This window comes from Lutra lutra, chromosome 7 (genome assembly GCF_902655055.1).
Source record: "Lutra lutra chromosome 7, mLutLut1.2, whole genome shotgun sequence".
NCBI classification, from domain to species: domain Eukaryota; kingdom Metazoa; phylum Chordata; class Mammalia; order Carnivora; family Mustelidae; genus Lutra; species Lutra lutra.
Genome location: NC_062284.1, coordinates 3,741,793 through 3,765,832, shown reverse-complemented (window position 1 = coordinate 3,765,832; position 24,040 = coordinate 3,741,793). Strand labels below are relative to the sequence as shown.

The 24,040-nt window shown below is 42.2% G+C and overlaps 1 protein-coding gene across 3 annotated transcripts in view; it reads right to left on the bottom strand.

Annotated features, from left to right (window-relative positions):
- Positions 1-24,040, bottom strand: part of BTBD1 (BTB domain containing 1) — a 42,128-nt gene that overhangs the window by 3,926 nt on the left and 14,162 nt on the right. The window contains exons 3-7 of one of the 3 annotated variants that reach the window (XM_047738397.1): positions 18,985-19,090; positions 13,791-13,988; positions 8,535-8,727; positions 2,382-2,469; positions 1,104-1,396 (exon numbers count right to left, since the gene is read on the bottom strand). In XM_047738397.1, the coding sequence (XP_047594353.1) occupies positions 1,241-1,396; positions 2,382-2,469; positions 8,535-8,727; positions 13,791-13,988; positions 18,985-19,090 (741 nt within the window). In that variant the 3' untranslated portion in view covers positions 1,104-1,240. Of the gene's footprint in view, positions 1-1,103; positions 1,397-2,381; positions 2,470-8,534; positions 8,728-13,790; positions 13,989-18,984; positions 19,091-24,040 lie in introns of those variants that run through there. The other 2 variants (XM_047738396.1, XM_047738398.1) reach the window with 2 other exon arrangements.

The window sequence follows — 24,040 nt, the reverse complement described above, 5'->3', positions numbered from 1 at the left end:
TACTCACCGGAGAGCCTGCCTCTCCCCCTCCTTGTGTGCACTCTCTCTGTCAAATAAATGAATAAAATCTTTAAAAAACAAAACAAAGCAAAATAACAGGTAAAACTGCGGCAGGCTGGTGTCCCCCCACAGCAGACCCCTGCACTTCTCTGAACCCCAGTCACACTGGTTCACTGGGAGGAACACTTGCTTCGCCTTCTCCCTAAGGCTACAGGGAGAATGCCATCAGAAGCTATACGGCGGGCGCCACGGCTGCCACAGCAGACAAGGAAACTGAGGCTGGGAGATGCTGCCTGACGTGGCCACCGTCACACCTCAAGGTGGTGGAGCTAAGACGCAAACCCACGAGGGTCTACCTGCTGCTACATTTGGAGGGTGTGTGATGCTAGCCCCTGGGAAGAAAACAGAGACAAGTCCTATTTCTATTCATTTTACTGAGTTTTTATATTTTTCCATTTCAGTAGACCTACATCCCTGATGTCCTCTCTTGGGCCTGCAGATTACAGAGCCTGCTGAGGTGGGCTCACGGGTCCTACTGGGACGGGATCCAACACTACTTATAAAGTGAAATAGGGAGCACCCGTGAAAAGCTTTTATACCCCTCAAGAGGTCTGCTGTGATTTTACTGCACTTAACATGGTAAAAATAAAATTTTCTAACCTTTAAAATCTTTCAAATAAACAATTTTAGTGGGTTTTGGAAGTATTTGTTAAAAAATATTAAAAATGTCACTTTCTGGGGCGCCTAGGTGGCTCAGTCAGTTAAGCACCTGCCTTCGGCTCAGTTCACGGTCCCAGGGTCCTGGGATCAAGCCCCACATCAGACTCCCTGTTCAACAGAGTCTGCTTCTCTCTCTGCCCCTCCCCCTATTCATGCTCTCTCTCAAATACATAAAATCTTTCCCAAAAAAGTCGCCTTCTAGTTGGTTTGTAACGGTAACAAAATGACACAAGTAATGTAAATTTATCAGCCGATTCCTTACTTTATTTCTTTAACCAATCTCCATACCCAAGGAGGGACTCAAACACATAGCCCCCAGAATCAAGAGGTGTATACTCTTCAGACTCAGCCAGTTGGGGACCCATCAGCTGAATTTTTAAAAAAAATATTTATTTATTTAGTTAGTTAGTGATTTGAGAGACAAACAGAATGAGCAGGAAGGACAGAAGACTCTGCACTGAGCACCGAGCCAAACATGGGGCTCCCTCTCATGACCCGAGGCAAAACCCAGACTCAGGGCCTAATGGACTGCAGCCGCCGAGCGACCCAGCTGAAGTTCAAGGTGCCTGCAGCAGACAGGATTAGACGATGAGCGCGATGTCATGAGCAGGGCCAGGAATGCGGCTCTTCCCTCGGATGCCGGTGTCTTTGTGAGGCAGTGAGGCATGTTTTTCAACTGTCATCAAATGAGATGTTTGAACCAATCCGTATTTTGAAAACTAATGATGTATTCTGAACACAAAGTTCACCAAGGTTTTTACTATTAAAATAATATATTAATAACATTTTAGAGAAGGCAGTTATTTTCTACTGATAAAAGTTTTTAAACACTGTTTACTTCCTGTTCTCATTTCTATTTTTTGTTTTAACTTACGCAAAATATCAAAGTACAGTATTAACGTGCGCAGTAAATACAAGTCCAGCGTAGATGTGTTTCGAAAACAATTTTACTAACTGGTGTGATCACGACAGCAGGAAAACACTGGTTTACTGCAAGAGAATGCGAAAGGTCTTTAACTTTCTTCCAGGTTAAGAACTGGGGTGGAGGGACGCCTGGGTGGCTCAGTTGGTTAAGCCGCTGCCTTCGGCTCAGGTCATGATCCCAGCGTCCTGGGATCGAGTCCCACATCGGGCTCCTTGCTCATCAGGGAGCCTGCTTCTCCCTCTGCCTCTGCCTGCCATTCTGTCTGCCTGTGCTTGCTCTCTCTCCCTCTCTCTCTCTGACAAATAAATAAATAAAATCTAAAAAAAAAAAAAAAAGAAGAACTGGGGTGGAGAAGATCTAAAGCACGAGGCAGGGTCTAGTCAGACAATCAGAGATCAGAAGGTGTTCATAGTAGTTCTGAGAAATTAAACAGTTTCAAGCCCTAGAGTTCGAAGTGCCACAGAAAAAGCCAGTGGGTGTTTTAAGACGATGCACAGCAGGAATGACCCACAGAAGTGCTTCCTGGAGAAAGGAGAGCTCCTTCGATGCTAATGCTTCTAGGAAAAACCCCAGGACCCCAATTCTCTGAAACCACTCTTGATCAGTTGTCAAAGAGAACTTTCTAGGCTTTCTGATGCCTTTGATAATTATATTAAAATCTGGTTTGTCAAAATGAGATCTTACTGTAAAAATACGTTTGTTCTATTTCAATTATACAGTGAGAAAGAAAGTATACCTGTATATTCACTTGATAATCCGTGGGACCATGAATAGATCCGTATAAACCAAATCCGACAACAGAGATTCTTCTATTAACTGTGAACCTGAGAATGAAATCAGACATAAAATAATACACATAATTCAGTGAATATTCATATTCTGAAGGCCCATAAAACTTCTAAGTGTTACCTGGAATAACTAATATTACTCATAAAAAGGCAAACTGTCATAAATGTGATATCCTTGGAGGGGTTATCTGTTTACTAAAAAACTCTTTCTAGAGTAAATTTTAACTTAAGTAACTTAAGTAGAATTTGTGTTCTGTACTGTACATTTCTGACAGTCAAACATCCACTTTTACTGTAATGATAATTTTAATGATGTATTAGTCCAAATACATGTGCCCATCTCCTTCATGAACACAAACGTGTGAGCCATCAGGCCTGAAGCCCAGTGGCCCGAACTAGAAAACTTCTTGGCAGGATGAACACTTACTCAAGGCCTATCAGACTTGGGCACCGGGCCTGGCACCAGGGAAACAATGGTCAGCAAGCTCGTCTACCCACACTGCACCTGTGGCCTAACAGAGGACGCCAGTAACAGGCAAGTAAGCGAAGGACTCAGTCGGTAATTCCAGGTCGGGCTCAGAGCCGTGAAGGAAGCCGCTGCCGTTCCCAGAACACGGAGGTGCAGTGCGGGGTCAGGACCCGATTGACGCAGGCGGATTGGAATGAGATCTCCAACAACAATTACCAAGTCCAGTTCGGTCGTAACAGTTAAAAAACAGACCCACCTTACTCCATTTTATGAATGTACAAAAACTGACAGGAAGTACAAACAGCCCCGAAAGACCCTATGACCAGCGGTCATCGGTGACATAAAGCAGGGCCCCTCGGCCTCTTCTGTAGCAACGTCAGTGCTTGCTACTCCCACACACCGAGTCCTTCCCCGGCCAGATGCAGGGCTTCGAGATTTTACATTATTTCCTTTAATCATTATAACAGCTCTATAAACTCAGTAACGCAGGGCTGTTTTTATTATCCTCAGTGTTGACGGTTGAAGAAACTAAGGTTTAGAGAAATTAACTTGCTGGGTCACAAAGTGTGGCATAGCTGGGACAGGGCTGCAGACCTGCTTGGGCCAAAACGCCTGTGCTCTTACCCACTATAGTCCAGGGCGAGGACCGCCTCAAGAGTTTTAAATATATCGTTTATAACACAGGTTTTTTTTCTTATTTTAAAAATGTAGGGGCGCTGGGGTGGCTCAGTTGTTAAGCGTCTGCCTTCGGCTCAGGCCATGATCCCAGCATCCCGGGATAGAGGCCCTCATGAAGCTCCCTGCTCAGCAGGAAGCCGGCTTTTCCCCCTCCTACTCCCCCTGCTTATGTCCCCTCTCTCGCTGTGTCTTTCTCCGTCAAATAAATAAATAAAATCTTAAAAAAAAAAAAGGTAATATATTCTCTGTAAAAAAAATCAGAAAATGCAGCTAAACAAAGACAATTTTTAAAGCATCACTAAGTCTATGACCCAGAGAGAGGCCCCACTTATCCTTTGGTACATTCTCTTTCCAGACTTTTGGTTCTGTTTTCTAACAATGGGAAAGTAAGACTTATTTTCTATGATGTTGCTTTAAAACATCATCTCGGAACATACACACACATACACACACACACACACATATATATATTTTGCAACTTTTCATTTAAAAGGCTGAACAATTACTACTAGTCCACTACATTTAACTAATTTCTCATTGTTGGATAATCTAGGTTACTCCCAATTTTGTTATTATACAACAGTGCCATCATGAATAGTCTTGCAGGGCCTTAATTATGTCCCTAGTATAAATTCCTAGAAGTAGAACTGCTAAGGAAAATAAAAGGCATATTCTTAAAGCTTTAGATAAACATTATCAAATTGCTTCCCGGGAAGACTAGCACACTTTCCACCCCACAGGGAACAAAGATTGATTCTATCTCACGCTCAGCAGTCCTGAGTGTTTTCATGTCTTTGTGCCACTGAGAAACTGATGACTGACAATTCTATTTATATTTCTTTGATTACTAATGAGTTAAAACATTTGCTCATATGCTTACCGTTATTGGATTTTCTCTTTAATGAAATACTCATGTTCTTTTCCCATTTTTCTCTGCTGATGAGTGTCTTTTTCATGTGGATTTGAAAGGCCATGTTATATAGCTGTGCTTTGTCAGTAAACATCCACTATGGAAAGTATCCTGTTTGTCATTTATTTATTAACTTCATGGTGGCTTTGGAAGTAAAAATGCTGTATTATCTGTAGTCAAATTATATGATCTCTGCCAAGTTCAAAGAAGCCTATCTCACCGCACTGTAACATTCATCTCCTCTAGCACTGTCATGATTCCATTTTTTTAATGTTAAAATTTAACTTTATAAAGACAGTGCTAGATGGGATCAGAAAGGATCTAACTTGATTTTCCCAGAGGTTAATCCTTTCTTCCCTTTCTAAATTTCCTCCCTTATATTCTAAATGCTCATCTATGTTAGGCTGGTTTTTGAACTCTCTAGTGTGTTCCATACAACACTTATTTTAGCATTATAATACTTCTCACATTCGATCCATGCTGCTCTTTTAAAGAGAGAAACATTTAGTCTTCCAGGTTAACTTTAGAACAGTTTTGCAGACCACTCCTCCGTACCAAACACACGCAACTTCTGAAAGGAACTGCACACACAGGGTTAATCTGGAAAGATGCGGATTCCAGTCCAAGTTCTCCAGTTTTTCATAAAGGTAGTCGACTGTGTGTTTCTTAGGATTTATTCCTGCTCCTTTATGTTGTCACTGTAAGTGATATGTTTTTTATTTAATATTTTAACCGAATATCTAAATATTTTTCAAATTTTGTCTTTTTATGGTGGCAAACTACACAACAAAACGTACCATCTCAGCCATTTTTTAAGTGCTCAGCGGCACTGAGCACACCCAACCCTTGCCACCACCCGTCCCTGTAGCTGAATTCTGAGGACACGCAGGAACGCCACTGGCTCTTGCACGAACCTTTCACAAGTGGCCACTATTCTCTTTCACTGCTTCCAACAGATTTTTACTGATCCTGAGGTTATCCAGATGGATCCCTTGTTCTCAAAACGAGTCCGGTCCTCAAGAAGGCCAAGCTCTCTTTGCACCAAGGTGTAGGGCCAATACTGGCAGGGAGCCAGGGGCACCAGATTAACTGCAATGGTTGGGACAGTCTCCCAAAACAAAGAATCCCCATCAACTTTCAAGTGTCCTATCAGAATTCATGCAGGTGAAAAACTCGTTTATAACTACATGAGTTCAACCTAATTCTACCTAATTCCTAATTTATTTGTAAATAAACAAACCAAACATTTTTTGTCGTCGTTGTTATAAAGATGACTTCTGCAGAGAGGATGTGTCTTTTGTCTGTGCAAAGGATGGAATTAGGGCATTATAACTAGCCCTCTGTTCTCTTTGCAAAGTGGGGTCCCCAAGTCCCTAGCATCACACAGTGCTTCAACACAAACCACAGATTTTTTATGACAATTTTAATATTCACTGACCTTTACAAGAGGTGATCAATATAGAGCAGAAATATTATATATATATAATATATAAATATTACATAGTCAATTCTTGTATTTGTAGTAATCATATTCTATAAAGTTGCACAAATACTAAACCATTGCTCCTGGGGGAAACAGACACACACACACACATGCACCCCTCACATGGGTTATAATCCTAAAAACAGCTCATCGTAGTATATTCCATTTTCTTTATTTTACAAAAGAGAAAACAAAGGTTCAGAAGTGTTCCGTGACTTGCCTGAGGTCCCCCACCAACAGGTGCAGAGTTAGGGTTCACATGGCCCAGTGAACCTGCACGCCTGCACAACCCTGCGCTGCCCTCTCCTATCTCCGTTCGCACAGGACAGAGAAAATAAGAAGGCACAGAGCATCTTCTTGTGTGACCTCACATAGGAATACAGTCCCCAGCCCCAAAAAATTCTCCTGTGACTTAAGAAAGCACCGCAAGTACTGATCTGGGGAGTATAAATAAGTTTTAGCGAGTCAGCGAGTTGCAAATCTGTAAACAAAATAAATAAGAGTGACTGTATTTTGTTTTATTTGAAACCTTTAAAAAAAATGACACGATTAGCAGCAACACTGCTCCTGGTTTTTGACACATCAGGATGCTACACCTGTCCCCCGCCAGCATAGTGGTCTCGGCACGCTGGGGTGCATGCGGACTGCCTGCTTCTGTCTGTCCAGTGCCCACAGACTGAAGCACGGCTTTTACTTGATCTCAGTTATGGTTACTGCTCCATTACAACTAGGTCATCATGGCAATTAAAAGCAATGTGTGAAGCATACAGTCTATGAATTTCATCAGTTTAGTTAAGAGGGAATATAAAATATTTTATTATAAAAAAGAACTGGTACTAATGTAGATAATGTCATCTGCAAATAATGAAAAAGACTTCTTCCCTTCCAGTATTCAAGTATTCAATTCAATTCAAAATTCAATTCAGTATTCAATTTCCTTACTCTTTATGACAATCAAAAAAATCCCATCACCCAGAATTATAATACTGCTGAAACACAGCAAGGCTGGCCAGCATTGCTCTCTTGAGGTTTTGACAGTCTATCATGTGAAAGAATTTTTCTAGACCAAGTCTATGAACACTTACATCTGGAATGAAGGTGAGATTTTATCAAGTCTTTCTGACACCTACTGAAACAATCATATTCCTTTTTTTCTTTGGTCTGCTACTGTGGTGAATGGGTATTTAATGTATTTCCTAATACTGAGCCATTTTTTCAATCTTCACATACACCCTGTTAGCTCATACAGTACTGGTTTTCTGAGGTATTGCTAGGTTCAAGACACTGGTATCTTATGCAGAAGTTCTTTCTGTAGCAATGAGACTGACCTAGACATGTTTTTGTCTCATCAGACTCCTGTATAAGGGTTATGCTTCTTTTAATAATTAACCAAGAAGTACTTTCTCCTTTTAAGCCTCAAGGAAATGACCTGTTCCTTGAAGGTTTGATAAAACTCACCTGTAAAAACCACCTTGTGAAGGGACAGTTCTTTGATAACTTTTAATTCCTTCCACTGGTAATTGGTCTATTCAGGCTTTCTTCTCCAGTCAATTCTGATAATTTATATTTGCCTATAAAATGATCCATTCCATCGAGATGTTCAATTTATTAGCACAGAGTAAACTCAGAAGTAAAATAAAAACTGCCTTAGTATATGATATTATATCCCCACTATTAATGCTAAATGTATGTTTTCTTCCTTTACTATTTTTGAGGTTTATTTATTTTGATTTTTTTAAGAAACCAGCTTATGGATTTCTTAATTCTACTGTTTTAAATTCATCAATTTCTACATTTTTCCATTTCCCTTCTCTTTTCTATTTTTTTTTTTTGCTATTCATTTTCTAGCTACTTGAGCTGAATGCTTAAAATTATTTATTTCTACCCTGATTTTATTTATTAAAAGAAGGTTATTATTACTGTCCTTTTGTGTGACTTTGGCCTCATCTCATAAATTTTCCTATATAATATTCTCATTGTGAAAGATTAAGTAGTCCACAAATGCATTTATTTCCATTTTCACCCAATAATTATGAGTCCTCCCCCTCAGAATTCTATCTTTTAACAAACTTATTATTAGTTCCTCGTTTGATACTAAAGTGCCATCACCTAAGTAAAAATCCATTTTACAAAAACTGGTACTTACTCTATTTTTATATTTAACCTAAAGAAAACACAACAGAGCAAAGATAAATTCCTCAACAGGTTTATATCCACGTGTCTTTCAGGACTCTTTGATTTTTTTTTCCCATTCAAGCTTTTGTGACCTCCCGTGCAAAGGGAACACTCAGGCTAGATGCCCTAAGAGCAAGGGTTTGCTTAATGAAGGTGCGGAGCCCGCTGCCCAGCAGTGGCCATCGGAACAGAGCCCAGGCCGCAGAAGCCCGCCCCAAACCTTTCTACCTTCACTCGCTTCCTGAGAGGTCCTCGCAGTCACGGTCCAGCGAGGAGACGGCTGTGCCTCCCTGACTCTGGACCTCGGATCACACACAGTCGCAAACAAAACCCGGTCAGCGATCTGCAGCGGGAGCCTCGAGCCGGCCCCCGAACGAGGCAGCTACCTGATGCGGTCGCTGGTCCCGCTGTAGCCCCAGCGGCTCTCCACCTGCTGGAACCTGTTGACGCAGCACTCCTTGCCCCGCAGGCAGCACCGCGGCCGGTCGATGTATTCCACCCGGGGTTTAGGATTGACGGTGAAATGAAGAAAGAGATTGACAACCTCGCGGTCGGACAGAATCCCAGATTGAGCGGGACCTGCAGAGAGAAAGACAGAGCCTCAGGAAAGCGCCTGGACTTCAATTCCTAACCCTCTAATATTCACATGATAACGTGCATTCAATCTAGAGGACGTAAAGTAACAGAGAGGTAGAGAAATTCTGGTTATGTATTCAAAGATTTCTAAACGCATTTGAGGTTACTCTAGTGGAACATAAGCGTTAATAGCACTCCCTCTCTAATAAATAAATAAATCTTTAAAAACAACAACAAACAAAATCTTCTACAAAGAACTCTATAGATCCTCACTGGTGAATTTTCCTAAACACTTAAGGAAAAAAAACCACCAATCTTATACAAACTCTTGAACACTGAAAAAAGAAACATCTGTAACTTTTGTATGCGACCAGTAGAAACTTGGTAATCAAAATTCCACAATTTCATTCCAAGAAAGGAAAATTATAATTTCTCTCATGAAATAGTCATAAAAATATTTTTTAAAGTTTAGCAAATTAGGGGTGCCTGGGTGGCTCAGTGGGTTAAGCCTCTGCCTTCGGCTCAGGTCATGATCTCGGGGTCCTGGGATCGAGCCCTGCATCGGGCTCTCTGCTCAGTGGGGAGCCTGCTTCCCCCACCCCCCTGCCTGCCTCTCCGCCTACTTGTGATCTCTCTCTGTCAAATAAATAAATAAAATCTATTTATTAAAAAAGTTTAGCAAATTGGATTTGGTAACATAGGATAAAGAATGACAACTAAGTCTGGCTTATATAAGGAATCCAAAGTAGGTTTAATTTGGAAAAACAAGTGGAGTTCACCATATTAAGAAAATATGGCAAAGAGCATCTCTCTGCTTGCTAGATGGGATGCTGCCCAACTCATGCATTGCTTAATAAAGTCAATTCCGTATTTGAAAAAACAAAAATAAAGGGGGGAACTATTCTATCACTATCTGAAAAGAAGAGAAGCAGCTGATAAATGATAAAACTCTCAGCAGACTAGAAATATTATAAAATATTGTAAGTATTAGTGACAAGTAATATTATAGAAATGTCAATTATCTCCACACCAATCTCCAGATTCAACACAATTCCAATCAAAATCCCATGATTTTTTTGGGGGGGGGGGTGGAAACTGACAAGCTGAGTAAAAAATTTATTTATACAAAAATGCAAAAAGACAAAAAAAAAAATTAAAAAAAAAAAAATGCAAAAAGACAAAAAAGAGCCAACATAACCTTGAAGAAGAATAAAGCTGGAGAATTTTCAGCACCAGATTTCAAGATCTGGTGTAAAGCTATGTAGAACTGGTACAAGAATAAACAAATATAACAACGGAGCAGAGCACACACTCCAGAAACAGATTAATTCAAACAAAATCACCTGATTTACAACAAAGTTGGCCCTGCGATGGATGGGGCAAGGGTAGTTTTTTAATATGTAGTTACATGGGGAAAAATGAACCTTAACTTCTACCTCATACCATATACATGTGTGAGAAAATAATACAAAAAACCCCAAAAATCCAATTGGTTTACAGATCTAAATGTTAAATGTGAAACATTAAAACTTCTTTAAGAGAACTTAAGAGAATATCTTAATAACCTTGAGGCTGGCAAATTTCTTAAAGACACAGCCTTCACCTTACTAAAGAAAAAGATTGATAAATGAACTTCATTAAAATTAAGATTTTCTATTTATCAAAAGCCAAGACAGAGAAGCAACCCAAGTGCCATCGACAGACGAAAAGATGAAGAGGATGCAGTATATATTAAAAGGGAATACTACTCAGCCGTAAAGAAAGAATGAATCTCGCCATCCCCAACAACATGGACGGAGCTAGAGGGCATGACACTAAGTGAAGTAAGTCAAACAAAAACAAATACCATATGATTTCACTTATGTGTGAAATTTCACTTATGTATTTTCACTCTTAAAAAGACTAGCAAACAGGGGCTTGAGTGGTTCAGTTGGTTAAGTGACTGCCTTCAGCTCAGGTCATGATCCCGGAGCCCTGGGATCAAGTCCCACGTCAGGCTCCTAGCTCCATGGGGAGTCTGCTTCTCCCTCTGACTTCCCCTCTCATGCTCTCTCACTCTGTCTCTCTCTCACTCATAAATAAATAAAAATTAAAAAAAAAAAAAAACTAGCAAACAAAAATAAACAGGCTCTTTTTCTGTTTCAAAGATTTTATTTATTGATTTGAGAGAGAAAGAGAGTGAGCAAGAGAGAGCACTTAACTGACTGAGCCACCCAGGAGCCCCCGATCGACACTTCTGATGTTAACTTAGCGAGGAGTCTGCTGCTCTCTCTCTCTCCCCGCCGCCTCCCCACTGCCTGTGTGCACGTGCTCTCTCTCTCTCTCTCTCTCTCAAATAAAAATCTTCAAGGATGTGGAGAAAGGGGAGCCCTCTGGCACTGCTGGTGGGCAAACTGATACAACCACTCCGGAAAACAGTATGAAGGTTCCTCTAAAAGTTAAAAACAGAACTCCCCTACAGTCCAGCAAATCACACTAACTGGGTATTTATCCAAAGAATAAGAACCACTGACTCAAACAGACAGATGCACCCGGTGTGTACAGGAACATTACCTACGACAGCTGAGACACACAAGCAGCCCAGAGACCATAAACTGATGAATGGAGACAGATGATGTGATGCATGTGTGTACACACACACACACACACACACACACACACACACACACACACGAATAGGACTCAGCCATAAAAAAGAATGAAATCTTTCCATTTGCAATGACCTTGATGGAGCTAGAGAGTATAACGCTAACTGAAGTCAGTCAGAAAAGACAATTACCTGATGATTTCACTCACATGTGGAATTTAAGAAACAAAACAAATGATCATAGGGGTAAATAAAAGAAAGAGACAAACCAAAAACAGACCCTCAGAACTGATGGTTACCAGAGGGGAAGGCAGGACAAACAGGTGAGGGGGATTAAGGTGTGCATTTAGGGTGATAAGCACGAGGTGTTTAAAATAAAAACTAAAGAAGTTCAAAAACAAAACAAATTTAAAAGACAAAACTAATTTACAGGCCCCTCCTTTGGGAGGGAGAGCAGGGACCTGGAGGACCACGATGAAGGCTTCTCAGTACTGGTAATAAATGACATACTGATAGCAAGTGTGGTTCTGCAGGTGTGTTCACTTTATTGTGTGGCCGTTATACCTCAATAAAAAAGTTTGCAGAAAGAAAAAACATTGATTCCAACAAAAACAAATTCGGAGAAAATTAGAACATTTATGATAAATCAACAAGAAAAATGTGAATACCCAACAGAAAAAACAAAAGTCACAAATGTTAAGAAAAAATACAAATGGCCAGTAAATAAAAATATAGTTTTAAACAATAATGAGATTTCCTTTTCCCTTTAAATTTTTTTTTTTAAAGATTTTATTTATTTATTTGTCAGAGAGAGAGAGGGAGAGAGAGCGAGCACAGGCAGACAGAATGGCAGGCAGAGGCAGAGGGAGAAGCAGGCTCCCTGATGAGCAAGGAGCCCGATGTGGGACTCGATCCCAGGACGCTGGGATCATGACCTGAGCCGAAGGCAGCTGCTTAACCAACTGAGCCACCCAGGCGTCCCTGATTTCCTTTTCCCTTTAAATCAACCTGGCCATGACTTAAAAGCAGATAATACTCAATGTCAATATGGATAAGGAGAATGGGTCATAGAATGAAGACTCAAAACCACATATATATGCATATATATACACATACATACATACATATATACATATTTATTTATGAGATTTTTTTTTTTTTTTTAAGATTTTACTTATTTGACAAGAGAGAGAGATCACAAGTAGGCAGAGAGGCAGGCAGAGGGGGAGCGGGAAGCAGGCTCCCCGCTGAGCGGAGAGCCTGATTCGGGGCTCCATCCCAGGACCCTGAGATCATGACCTGAGCTGAAAGCAGAGGCTTAACCCACTGAGCCACCTAGGCACCCCCTACTAATAAGATATTTATTTCTTTGAGAGAGAGAGAGCATGTGCACACAGGCAGTGGGGAGGTGGGGAGAGGGAGAGAGCAGCAGACTCCTCGCCAAGCAGGAAGCCTAATCAGGGCTTGATCTCAGGACCCAGAGATGACCTGAGCTGAAGGCAGATACTTAAGCCACCCAGGCACCCCTGGGTCTCTCTGATTTTACATCAGAAGCGTTGAACAGGGGCACCTGGGTGGCTCAGTCAGTTAAGCGTCTGCTTTCGGCTCAGGTCATGATCCTGGGATCGAGTCCTGAGTGTGGGCTCCCTACTCAGTGGGGAGCCTTGCTTCTCCCTCTCCCTCTGCCCCTCCTGCTCCCCCACCCCTCCCCTGTTCATATTTGCTTGCTTTTTCTCTCTCCCATGCTCTTTCTCTAATAAATAAAATCTTTTAAAAAAAAAGCAGCACTGATCTTAAGAATCAGAAAGATTTATCATTATAACCTTGAGCAAGGCACTTAATACCTCTCAGGTTCAGTTCTCTAATCTATAAAAATATGATTTTTATATATACTCATAGTATTTTAAAAATATAACCTATATTCACTCATACATGTGGAATCTAAAAAAACAAAAACAAAATAAAAACAAATGGATCGGCAGGATCAGACCCATAAATACAGAGAACAAACTGGTGGTTGCCAGAGGGCAGGGGGGGGAGGGGGCGCTGGGCAAAATGCATGAAGGAGAGTGGGAGTCCAGGCTTCCAGTTATGGGATGAAGAAGTCACAGGAACAAAAGGCTCGGCATAGGGAATGCGGTCAATGCCACTGTCATAGTGCTGCGTGTTGACAGACGGTGGCTACACTGTGGTGAGCACAAGGCCTTGTAGGACAGAATCACCTTGTTGTGCGCCTGAAACTAAAGTAACCTGCATGCAACTCCACTCTGAGGGGGAAAAAGAACCCAATGCACATGTCAAAATAAATAACGTATAATGTTATCTTGAAGGGCTCTCAGGAGAAGTAGATGAAATCACACACACTCACACTCACGTATCATGGGACTAAAACTCCTAAACACCAGCTGCTTCTCCTCTTGCACACAAAGGCTGGCGGACAGCTGGTTGCACACAGATTCTGGTCAGGGTGCAGCCCTACCTGCTGCAAACTCCTCAATGGTCATCAGCGGAAACCGGATCAAGGACAGTGCTTTTCCTAGAACTTTCTGTTTGTTTCCAAAAGTCACCGGCAATTGTTGTCTTTGACATTCTGCTTCTGCCCATCGCACAACAGCTCCAAAAAGTCGACTTTCTCTAATACTAAGTGTGTCTCTCTCCAGAACTGCACAGAGTGTGTCTACAAGTAAAATACAAAAATAAAGCAAATTAGGAATATTTTGCTCTTTAACAAAACAATACCAACAAACAGCCTTACGTTAAGTTTTCAAATTTCAATAAAAAACAGGCTAGACACTTAAAACTATAAACTCTATATAGAAAAACATTGAAGAATGAAAGCAATTAAACAGCCAAGATTTCTTTAAAAAAAATTGTTATAAGGTTAACCCTCAACTCCTTATCATACATGGAAACTCAGGTGTAGTATCTCCTTGTGTATCTGTGCCATTTATCAAGCAAACCCCAATATCCAGAGTAAGATTAACAGTAGGTCAGTCAGAGAAAATGGCTTCAAATTAGTAACATACATAAATTCACAAAGTCTAGAGATAACCATTTATTCATTCCCCAAATACTCCCCATTAGGTACTCTTTATGTGTCAGGCACTGTTCTAGATAGTGAGGATACATCACTGAGCAAAAAGTTAAAGGTCTGCCTTATGGCACTTAAATTCTAATGGAGGTAAACATTATTATGTTAGATGATAAGTGTAGGACAAGAGCAGAGTAAGGGGAACCGTAAGTACAGTTTAAAATAGGACGGCTTGGGTGGCTCACCTGAGCTAGTAAAACTTGATCTGGGGGCATGGGGGAGTCAGCCAAACAGAGGCCTGGCCAGGAGTACCAGGACTACCTGTGCAAAGGCCCGCATATGAACGTGTGCCTGGCAACTGTGAGGACCCACCCGGAGGCCAGCGTGTACAGACTGCAGTGAGCAAGAGGGAAAAAAGTGGTCGGCGATGAGGCCACAAATGGGGAGCAATGAGGTGTAATCCTACAGTACCCTACAGATCATTTGGCTTTTACTCTGCGTGGGAAGGGGAACCAAACCCCTAGAGGATTGGGGGCTGGGACATTTTATGTTGTAAAAGGACCACGCTGGCAGCCGTGTTGAGAAGAGACTCTAGTGGGGGCAGAGTGGAAATGAGATCAGTTAGCAGGCTCCTGCCCTGAGCCAGGTCAGAGGAGATGACGGCCAGGACCAGCAGGAAGAAGTGAAAACGATCAGCTTCGGGATGCATTCGGAAGGATGACTCAGTGTTATGTCCTCACAGACTGAATATAGAGGGTGACGGAGAGGGGTCAAGGATAATTCCCGACTTTACAGTCTACACAACGAACAGATGACAGGGGCATCGACTGAGATGGGAAAGCCTGTGAAGGAGGTTTTGAGGGATGGTGAGAGGTGTGATCTGGAGTTTAATCCGGGACATCTTCAGTCTGAACTCCCTATCTGATGTCCAAGTATAAATGTCATGCCTGGAACTCAGGCCTTCACTTGGAATCCTTCTCCTTTTATCACAGGCAAAATTTAAAAAAAAAAAAAAAAAAATCAACTCGGCTTCTCTACAGTAGACCAGAAGCAGAAGTCCAGAGGGTGCCCTAGAGGCCAGCAGACTACAGTAAAATGACAGCTACCCACAACAGGGGCTGAGAAGAGAGGAAATCTGGAAAGTAGATGCAGGTGTCTGAAAAGCACTGGAGTCAAGAGTCTTTCATACAATGAGGAAGATTATAAAACACAGGGGCAGCTGCGTGGCTCAGTCGGTTGGGCATCCAACCCTTGGCTTCAACTCAGGTCAAGAGCTCGGGGTCATGGGATTCGAGCCCTGAGTCAGGCTCTGCGCTCAGTGGGGAGTCTGATGAGGATTCTCTCCGGCTCCCTCTGCTCTGCACTCACCACCTCCCCGCTCCAAAATAAATTAATAAATAAATCGTTAAAAACAAAATAAAAGCACACAAACAAACAAAAAAAAAACACTTCAGAGGTCTGAGGGCTTCACTATACAATAACTGATACTCATAATAATGAGCACGAATAATCACAAAATTCAAATAAAGAGGAGGATGCCAATACAGCAAAAATCAATGAAGACATTAAATATGCTTAAATTACCCGGTATTACACATCTAAGAAAAAATTTTTTCCTAAGATTTTATTTATTTATTTGTCAGAGATCACAAGTAGGCAGAGAGGCAGGCAGAGAGAGAGAAGAGGAAGCAGGCTCCCCGCTGAGCAGAGAGCCCGATTTGGGACTTGATCCCAGGACCCTGAGATCATGACCTGAGCCAAAGGCAGAGGCTTAACCCACTGAGCCACCCAGGCGCCCTAAGAAAATTTTATCTTAAAAACATTGCATTCTGTAATGGTCTACACACTAAGTATCTGGTCAGTATCAAACCACAGCTATCATTCCAGCAAAGACGTCTCAGTCCCCAGAACACAGCAGGGGCTCAATGATACGTTAAAAATGAAAAGGTCATACATATGTATTTTTTTTAAATCACGTTTTCCTTCTCTTGTAGCTGAGTAGATGAATATAAATTAAGGCTCCATAAAACTTTTCACAGGTAAATGGATGTAAACCCTTATGCCTCGATACTTGAAGGGTTAGGAATATACACTCACCATAACTGATCACTCGTCGGAAAACTGGATCTACTAATCTCTACGCTGTATGCTGACAAGCTTCAGTAACGATAAACACAAAAACTTAAAATATCAGCAGGGGGAAAAATAGCACATTATACTGCCTTTAGCATAATGTAAATTTGCTTTTTTCCTATCGGTGTGACCTATTGTCTTCTTCCCTTAGCAAACAGCTGTGAGAGAAATGGTAGCTCTCTACTTGGAAAATGGCAAGCACATCCCTCTAGCACGTATATTCCAATCCCAGAGGAGAAAAAGCTCCCCTGGAGTCTAAAACCATAAACTGCATGAAGAGCTCGTGGAGCTCTCAGCATCTAGGCTTCTCTTTCAATCACAATTTTTAACAAGTGCATTGGAGGCCAACTAGACTGGGTGTGGAAACACACAGGTCTTCTATTGGCAGCTGAGCCTAATAAAGATCATAAAAACATCCAAGACTGTTTTGCAAACATAATGCAAGGCTAGATTTTAACACAAGCAGCTGGGGGGGTCAAATCAAATCAACCAATATTTGGAGGGTCTACACCCCCTTCAGGGATTCCAGGTTCTGAGGGCGCGCCGACCACGAGGGCTACTTCGAAAACAGCTTCCAGGAGGAAGCCACCCAGATGCAAACAGTATTATGTCAGACCCAGAAAGAAGTACTTGCCAACCCCTTCTGGGGAAGAAAATCAGGATGAAGCAGTGATTCCTCAGCAATGTGGGTGGTGCCTGGGGCTCTCCGTCATCCAGTCAGTGGCCTACTAAGTATAGCGGGGAGGAATCTAGCCCTCGCCCTTCAGGATAATTGATGCGAAATGAGTATAAATCCTTCCCAAGGTACTGCCAGACGGACAGACAGAAATGCTGTCAATGGGATGTTATTGTAACCGAACACACTCACTGTCACTGAAGAGGGTGGGACGTTAGCTCTTCAGAAAGGAGTCACTGCAGAAGTAGAATTTGAGCCAAGACGTGAAGACTGAGTGAACTAGCCAAGGCGGAAGGAAAGGCAACGTTCTAGACAGTCCAGTTGGGTGAGCAAATGTTAACTCAGCACGTACTATGTTCTCCTGTCGTCAGCGTTCGAGACACCATGGTAAACAAGGCAAAGTCCCTGCCTTCAAAAGAGTTGACAGTCAGGAGTAGCTGGCTGGCTCAGTCAGTAATCACATGACTCCTGATCTCAGGGTTTTAAGTTCAAGCCCCATGTTTGGTGTAGAGATTATTGAGAAATAAAGTCCTTAAAAAAAAGTTTATAATCTAGGTGGGGAAGCTAGACAACCATCATAAACAGACAATACTTAAGAATTTCAAGTAGTAAAATGTATCATGAGGAAAATCAGTCAGAGCAACAGCACAGGGATAGTTCAGGGGAATGTGGTATCTACTCGGACTAAGGTCTGAGGTGTCCCTAAGGTCTAAGGTGGTCTGTCTCAGGTCTCGTTTAACTCGGTATCAGAATAATATAAAGGAGGAAGCCACATACAGATTCAGGGGGAAAGGATTCTAATCAATGGAACAATAAACACAAAGGCTTAAAAGAGAAATGACCCTAGCCAGTGCATATGAAAGGGAGAGAATGATGGGAGAGCACGGCCAGAGACTAGGTCAGGCACAGACTAAGGCAGCAGCGGGTGCTGTTTTCTCTTCTTTCTGACCTTCCTCGGAAGTTACATGGGATCATGAGACTGAGTTTGAAACAATGAGGAGTGAAAACGCCGGTTCCACTTCACGGCCAAAGCTTTCAAGATGGGGGTGTTCTCCCTGGCCATGCTTTTTTCTGTCTGCCAGCAAGATAGATAATAACAGACAATCACAGATATCGAATATACATTGTGTCCATCATGATGAAGATAGTATTTCAGGTCACAGGCCTGGGTCAGCTCTCTCAGCTCTCCTGTAACAAGAGTCAAACTCTTCCACTGTCCTTAGCCAGTCCCATGCAGCCCGGCTGACTGGCCGCACACCGCCCACCCCCCCATCCGCTTTTTCCTGTGGTTCCACCTGCCTCGAATGCCCTCCCCTCTGCACTACCCAAATGCTACCCATTCTTCACTGCCCAGATCAGACTCTCCCCATCAAGACTTTCCTAACGCTATTCAATGGGAGGTAATCATTCCATGTTTTGGATTTGCATAGTGACTATTTTCTATATCTCTAGCTCAGAAAAGGCAAATCACATTTTGCTGTATGCTATCCAGAATTTTCTGTGTCTTAACTCTTAAATTTCCAATATGTGTCCCTTGAGTCTCCAATTAGATCATAGTTTCCTTAAGAAAAATCACATCTCACTCTGTATGTCAATGACCCGACTATAATGTTGCGCAATGGTATGCATTCATTTTTTTTTTTTTTTACAAGGTTGTGAAGTAGATACAACCTTTAGGAATATATCACCACAATAAAGCAGCACTCTTAAGAGACAGACTTACCCAATTTGGTACAAAGTGCCACTTTACAATAACAGCCCACCCGGCAGCGAGGCTGACTGACACGGCATTACCGTCCATAGGCAGCACGGCCCTCCCACGGGCGCACTTACCGATATCGATGTCGGTAAAGCCCTCTGCGCTGATCGCATCCATCGTGCTTTTGTCTATCGTGTCGAGACAAAGACTAGCAAGCTGAGGTTCATCAAACAATCGAGCCTAAACATACAAAAAGATAGTTATTTTATTTTCATAGTTATTTTACTTTCAGACCATACATATTCAAAGTTAGCACTGCAAACAGTTAGTTATAATTGCTAATCATGTAAAACACCTATCTTAAATACCATTATAATGTGTACCTATTTTTAAAACTTTCCATTCTGTAGCCAGAAATGACAAGCCAAAAGCACAAAGGCCTTGCTTAGACAACAAGTTCACATTACCACTGGCAACCTTATTACTTTTCTTTTCATACGCTCCTATATATACACACTGCCTGGTTCTTATTCTTATTTTGATCATTCCCAAACACTCTAGGTTAGATGAGGCAGACATTATCATCCCATTTTCCAGATGTGGATCCAAAGGTATACTGACTTGCCTAACATGATCCAACTAGTTATACTGTAAAGTCATTACTTAAATCCGAGTTTTAGGATATTTTCACCAAATGGTATCAACTGTCAAGCATACCAGTACAAACAGACTTCTTTCCCCTTCCATTTTCCGTCTTGACTGTGGAGAGAGAATGAAGTACAAGAGTTTCAGAGCACGCGAGCTCTGGGTGCCTGAGGAAAAAGCAGGCCCAACAACAGAAAAGCATATAGTCCCAGGACCGAATCCTACACAAGAGAGAGCTACAGCCACGCACAATGATATGAACAAATCCCACAAACACTGACAAACAAAAGAAGCCCCAGCATAAATTGAGCAGAACTGTGCTGCAGGATTCCAAAAAAAGTCATCTGGGCTTTAAGAAGTCAGAAGTCAAGCTGATAATGTGGTTAATCAGGGTGCGTATTATAATTAACAAAAAAAAAGTTTGGGGCACCTGGGTGGCTCAGTCAGTTAAGCGTCTTTCGGCTCAGGTCATGATACAGGGTCATGAGATCCAGCCCCACACTGGGCTCTGTGCTGAGCATGGAGCCTGCTTAAAATCCTCTATCTCTTGGGGCACCTGGGTGGCTCAGTGGGTTAAGCCTCTGCCTTCCGCTCAGGTCATGATCTTTGGGTCCTGGGATGGAGCCCCACATCGGGCTCTCTGCTCAGTGGGGAGCCTGCTTCCCCCTCTCTCTCTGCCTGCCTCTCTGCCTGCTTGTGGTATCTTTCTCTCTGTCAAATAAATAAAATATATATTTTTTAAAAATCCTCTCTCTCTCTCTTCCCCTCTCTTTGCCTCCTATCCTGGGTTGCTAACTCTTTAAAAGAAAAAAAGATAAAATAAAAACAAAAACAAAAGAACACAAAAATAAAAACAAGTTTAGGGGCACCTGGGTGGCTCAGTGGGTTAAAGCCTCTGCCTTCAGCTCAGGTCATGATCCCAGGGTCCTGGGATCCAGCTCTGCATTGGGCTCTCTGCTCAGCAGGGAGAGTGCTTCCTCCTCTCTCTCTGCCTGCCTCTCTGCCTACTTGTGATCTCTCTCTCTGTCAAATAAATAAATATAATCTTAAAAAAAAAAAAACAAAAAAACCCCAGAAGTTTAAAAGTCAGTCGTGGAGGAAAGGGGCAGAAAATTCAAACTCTGATGAGATTTAAAAACCATTAACACTGGGGGACCTATGTGGCTCAGTTGGTTAAGTGTCTGCCTTCAGGTAAGGTCATGATCCTGGAGTCCCAGGATCAAGTCCTGATTTGGTGTTGTGGGGGTGGTTCCTGCTCAGCAGGGAGTCTGCTTCTCCTTCTGGCCCTCACCCCGCTCGTGCTCTCTCTCTCTCTCTCTAATAAATAAAATCTTTTTAAAAAACCAACAAAATGCTGAAAAAAGATGTGATGATAACAGGTATGCCGATGACCAAGCTTTCACCCTGGCCTAGGATCAGATCTATTTACATTTAACAGTATGGACAAACACAAAACACACGGAAGTATTCACCCCGGGTCACGCAGAATCCTGCTGACAATAATGCCAATTAACTAACCATTACCTGGCATGACTGATGAGTCTTCATTTATTTATAAAATAAAATCCATTTTCAAAGGATTCAGTAACTCAGATGCCACTGAATAATAAACGTCCCTAAACTCAACCGTTATCTTGTGTTTTATGGGGGAAAGAAGAGAGCAATGAAAACAGTGGATTAAATTTAAAATAGATATATATATGGGACCACCTGGGTGGCTCAGTCGGTTAAGAGCCCGACTCCTGATTTTGGCTCAGGTCACAATCTCAGGGTCATAAGATCGAGCCCCACATCAGGCTAGGCATGTGGTGGGGAGTCTCCCTGAGAGTCCCCCCTCCATCTCTCTGTGCCACCCCTCCTGCTTGCTCGTTCGCGCTCTCTAAAAGAAAATCTTTATTAAAAAAATAAAAGATAGGGGTGGCTGGGTGGCTCAATGGGTTAAGCCTCTGCCTTCGGCTCAGGTCATGATCTCTAATTTGCTTAGTCAAATTTTTCCACAAAAAAGATAAAATCTGATCTAGGAGGATAAAATTAACTCTTTCTTGTAATTTTCTCTTAGATTTTTAAAATTTAGAAATACTTTCCAAAAAAAGAAATATTTCAAATTTACAGAAAAGCTGCAAGTGAAAAGAACACCCATACACCTTTACCCAGATTTACCCATCTAAATGTTACTTGTCTTGTTCCATCATCTGCACTCTCTCTACACACACAGACACATTTCATGTATATACTTATTTGTATTTATACATACATATACATATATATATAAATGGGATAATAATGTGTAAGAAAACAGGCAATGTATAGTGTCTGCATGTGTACTTGAGGCAAACTGTTCAGGAATAAATGACACACATCCCTGCCCTTACCCTTAAATACTTCAGTATGTACTTCCTAAGAATAAGAATATTCTCTTATATAACCCATCGTGATTAACTTTGGCAAATAACCATATAATATTTTTACCTATTGTATTTCAATTTTGCCAACGGACCTTTTTTTTGAGAGTGAGCGAGGGCACACACATGTGCAGGGGAACAGGGGGGCAGGTGGGCAGAGGAAGAGGGAGAAAGACACTGAAGCAGACCTCGAGCCGACTGCGGAGCTGGCCCAGGGCTCAATCTCATGACCCCGAGATCATGACCTGAGCCGAAACCAAGAGGTGGTCACTTAACCAACTGCACCACACATGGGCCCCAAACCAATGTTTTTTTATAACACTTTTCCTTCTGGAAGAGGATCCAGTCTAGGATCATAGTTCATGCATTTTTAAAATATGGACACTAGGAGATCAGCTAAATAGCTTATCTAAAGATTGCAAACACCTACAAATCCAACGGGAGATTGAAGAGAAGAAGAACAGCAATTCTAGAAACAGAAAATCAACCACTTTCTGCAAGGTAGGACTGGCGGAGAAGTGAATCCAAAGCGACGGGAAGATAGACCGCGGGGGGAGGGGCCGGCTCCCGGCGAGCGGCGGAGCAACGGAGCAAAATCGGGACTTTTAAAAGTCTGTTCCGCTGAGGGACATCGCTCCAGAGGCTTAACTGGGGTGAAGCCCAGGCGGGGTCAGCGCGGCCTCAGGTCCCGCAGGGTCGCAGAAGGATCGGGGGTGTCTGAGTGTCGCAGAGCTTACCGGTATTAGAACGGGGAAGCCGGCTACAGAGACAGAGCCGAGGAGTGACTCTCAGCTCGGGGTTGCCTTGAACCGGTCGCAGGCTCGGTCGGCTCGGAGCGCGGCCGGAGGCCAGGGTGGCGGGAGTCATTGGGCGCTGTTCTCTGAGAGCGCACTGAGGAGTGGGGCCCTGGGCTCTCAGCTCCTCCAGGCTGGAGACCGGGAGGCCGCCATCTTCGTTCCCGTCTTCCAGAACTCTACGGAAAGCGCTCAGGGAACAAAAGCTCCCGAAAGCAAACCCAGCAAACCCGAGAGGATTACTCAGCCCGGCCGGGTAAGGGCGGTGCAACTCTGCCTGGGGCAAAGACGCTTGAGAATCACTACAACAGGCCCCTCTCCCAGAAGATCAACGAGAAACCCAGCCAGGACCAAATTCACCTACCAAGGAGTGCAGGTTCAATACCAAGGAGAGCGGCGGAATTCCAGAGAAGAAAGCAAAGCATGGAACTCAAGGCTTTCTCCCCATGATTCTTTAGCCTTGCAGTTAATTTTTTTTTCTTTTTCAATTTTTTTTTCTCTTCCTCTGCTAAATTTTTTTAACTTTTACCGTTTTCTTTTTTAACGTTTTTTAAATAGTTTATCTAATATATATATATATTTTTTTTCCTTTTTATATTTTTTATCGGCTTTCTTTTTTTAATAGTTTCTTTTTTTTTTTTCTTTCTGAACCCCTTTTTGTCCCCTTTCTCCCCCCTCACGATTTGGGATCTCTTCTGATTTGGCTAAAGCATATTTTCCTGGGGTTGTTGCCACCCTTTTAGTATTTTACTTGCTCCTTCATATACTCTTATCTGGACAAAATGACAAGGCGGAAAAATTCACAACAAAAAAAAGAACAAGAAGCAGTACCAAAGGCTAGGGACCTAATCAATACAGACATTGGTAATATGTCAGATATGGAGTTCAGAATGATGATTCTCAAGGTAGGAGAAGAATAAATGAAACAAGATGGGATTGGGAGGGAGACAAACCATAAGTGACTCTTAATCTCACAAAACAAACTGAGGGTTGATGGGGGGAGGGGGGTTGGGAGGGGGGTGTGGGGTTATGGATATTGGGTAGGTTATGTGCTATGGTGAGTGCTCTGATGTGTGTAAACCTGGCGATTCGCAGACCTGTACCCCTGGGGATAAAAATATATGTTTATAAAATATGGACACTAGTACATTTTTATCAAATGAAATTCTAATATCAGGAAGTATTTTAATGGGCCAACTCAACTATATTTGTAGTTAGTGTTTATGTTAAAACTTGTGTTTCAATTTTTGGTAAAAATTGTTTTATTCAGAATAGCAATATTTCAGTTACTCCTCAGGTTACACAGGTAATATTAGGTTTCCTATGGGATCTAGTGTTGCTACTTAGAG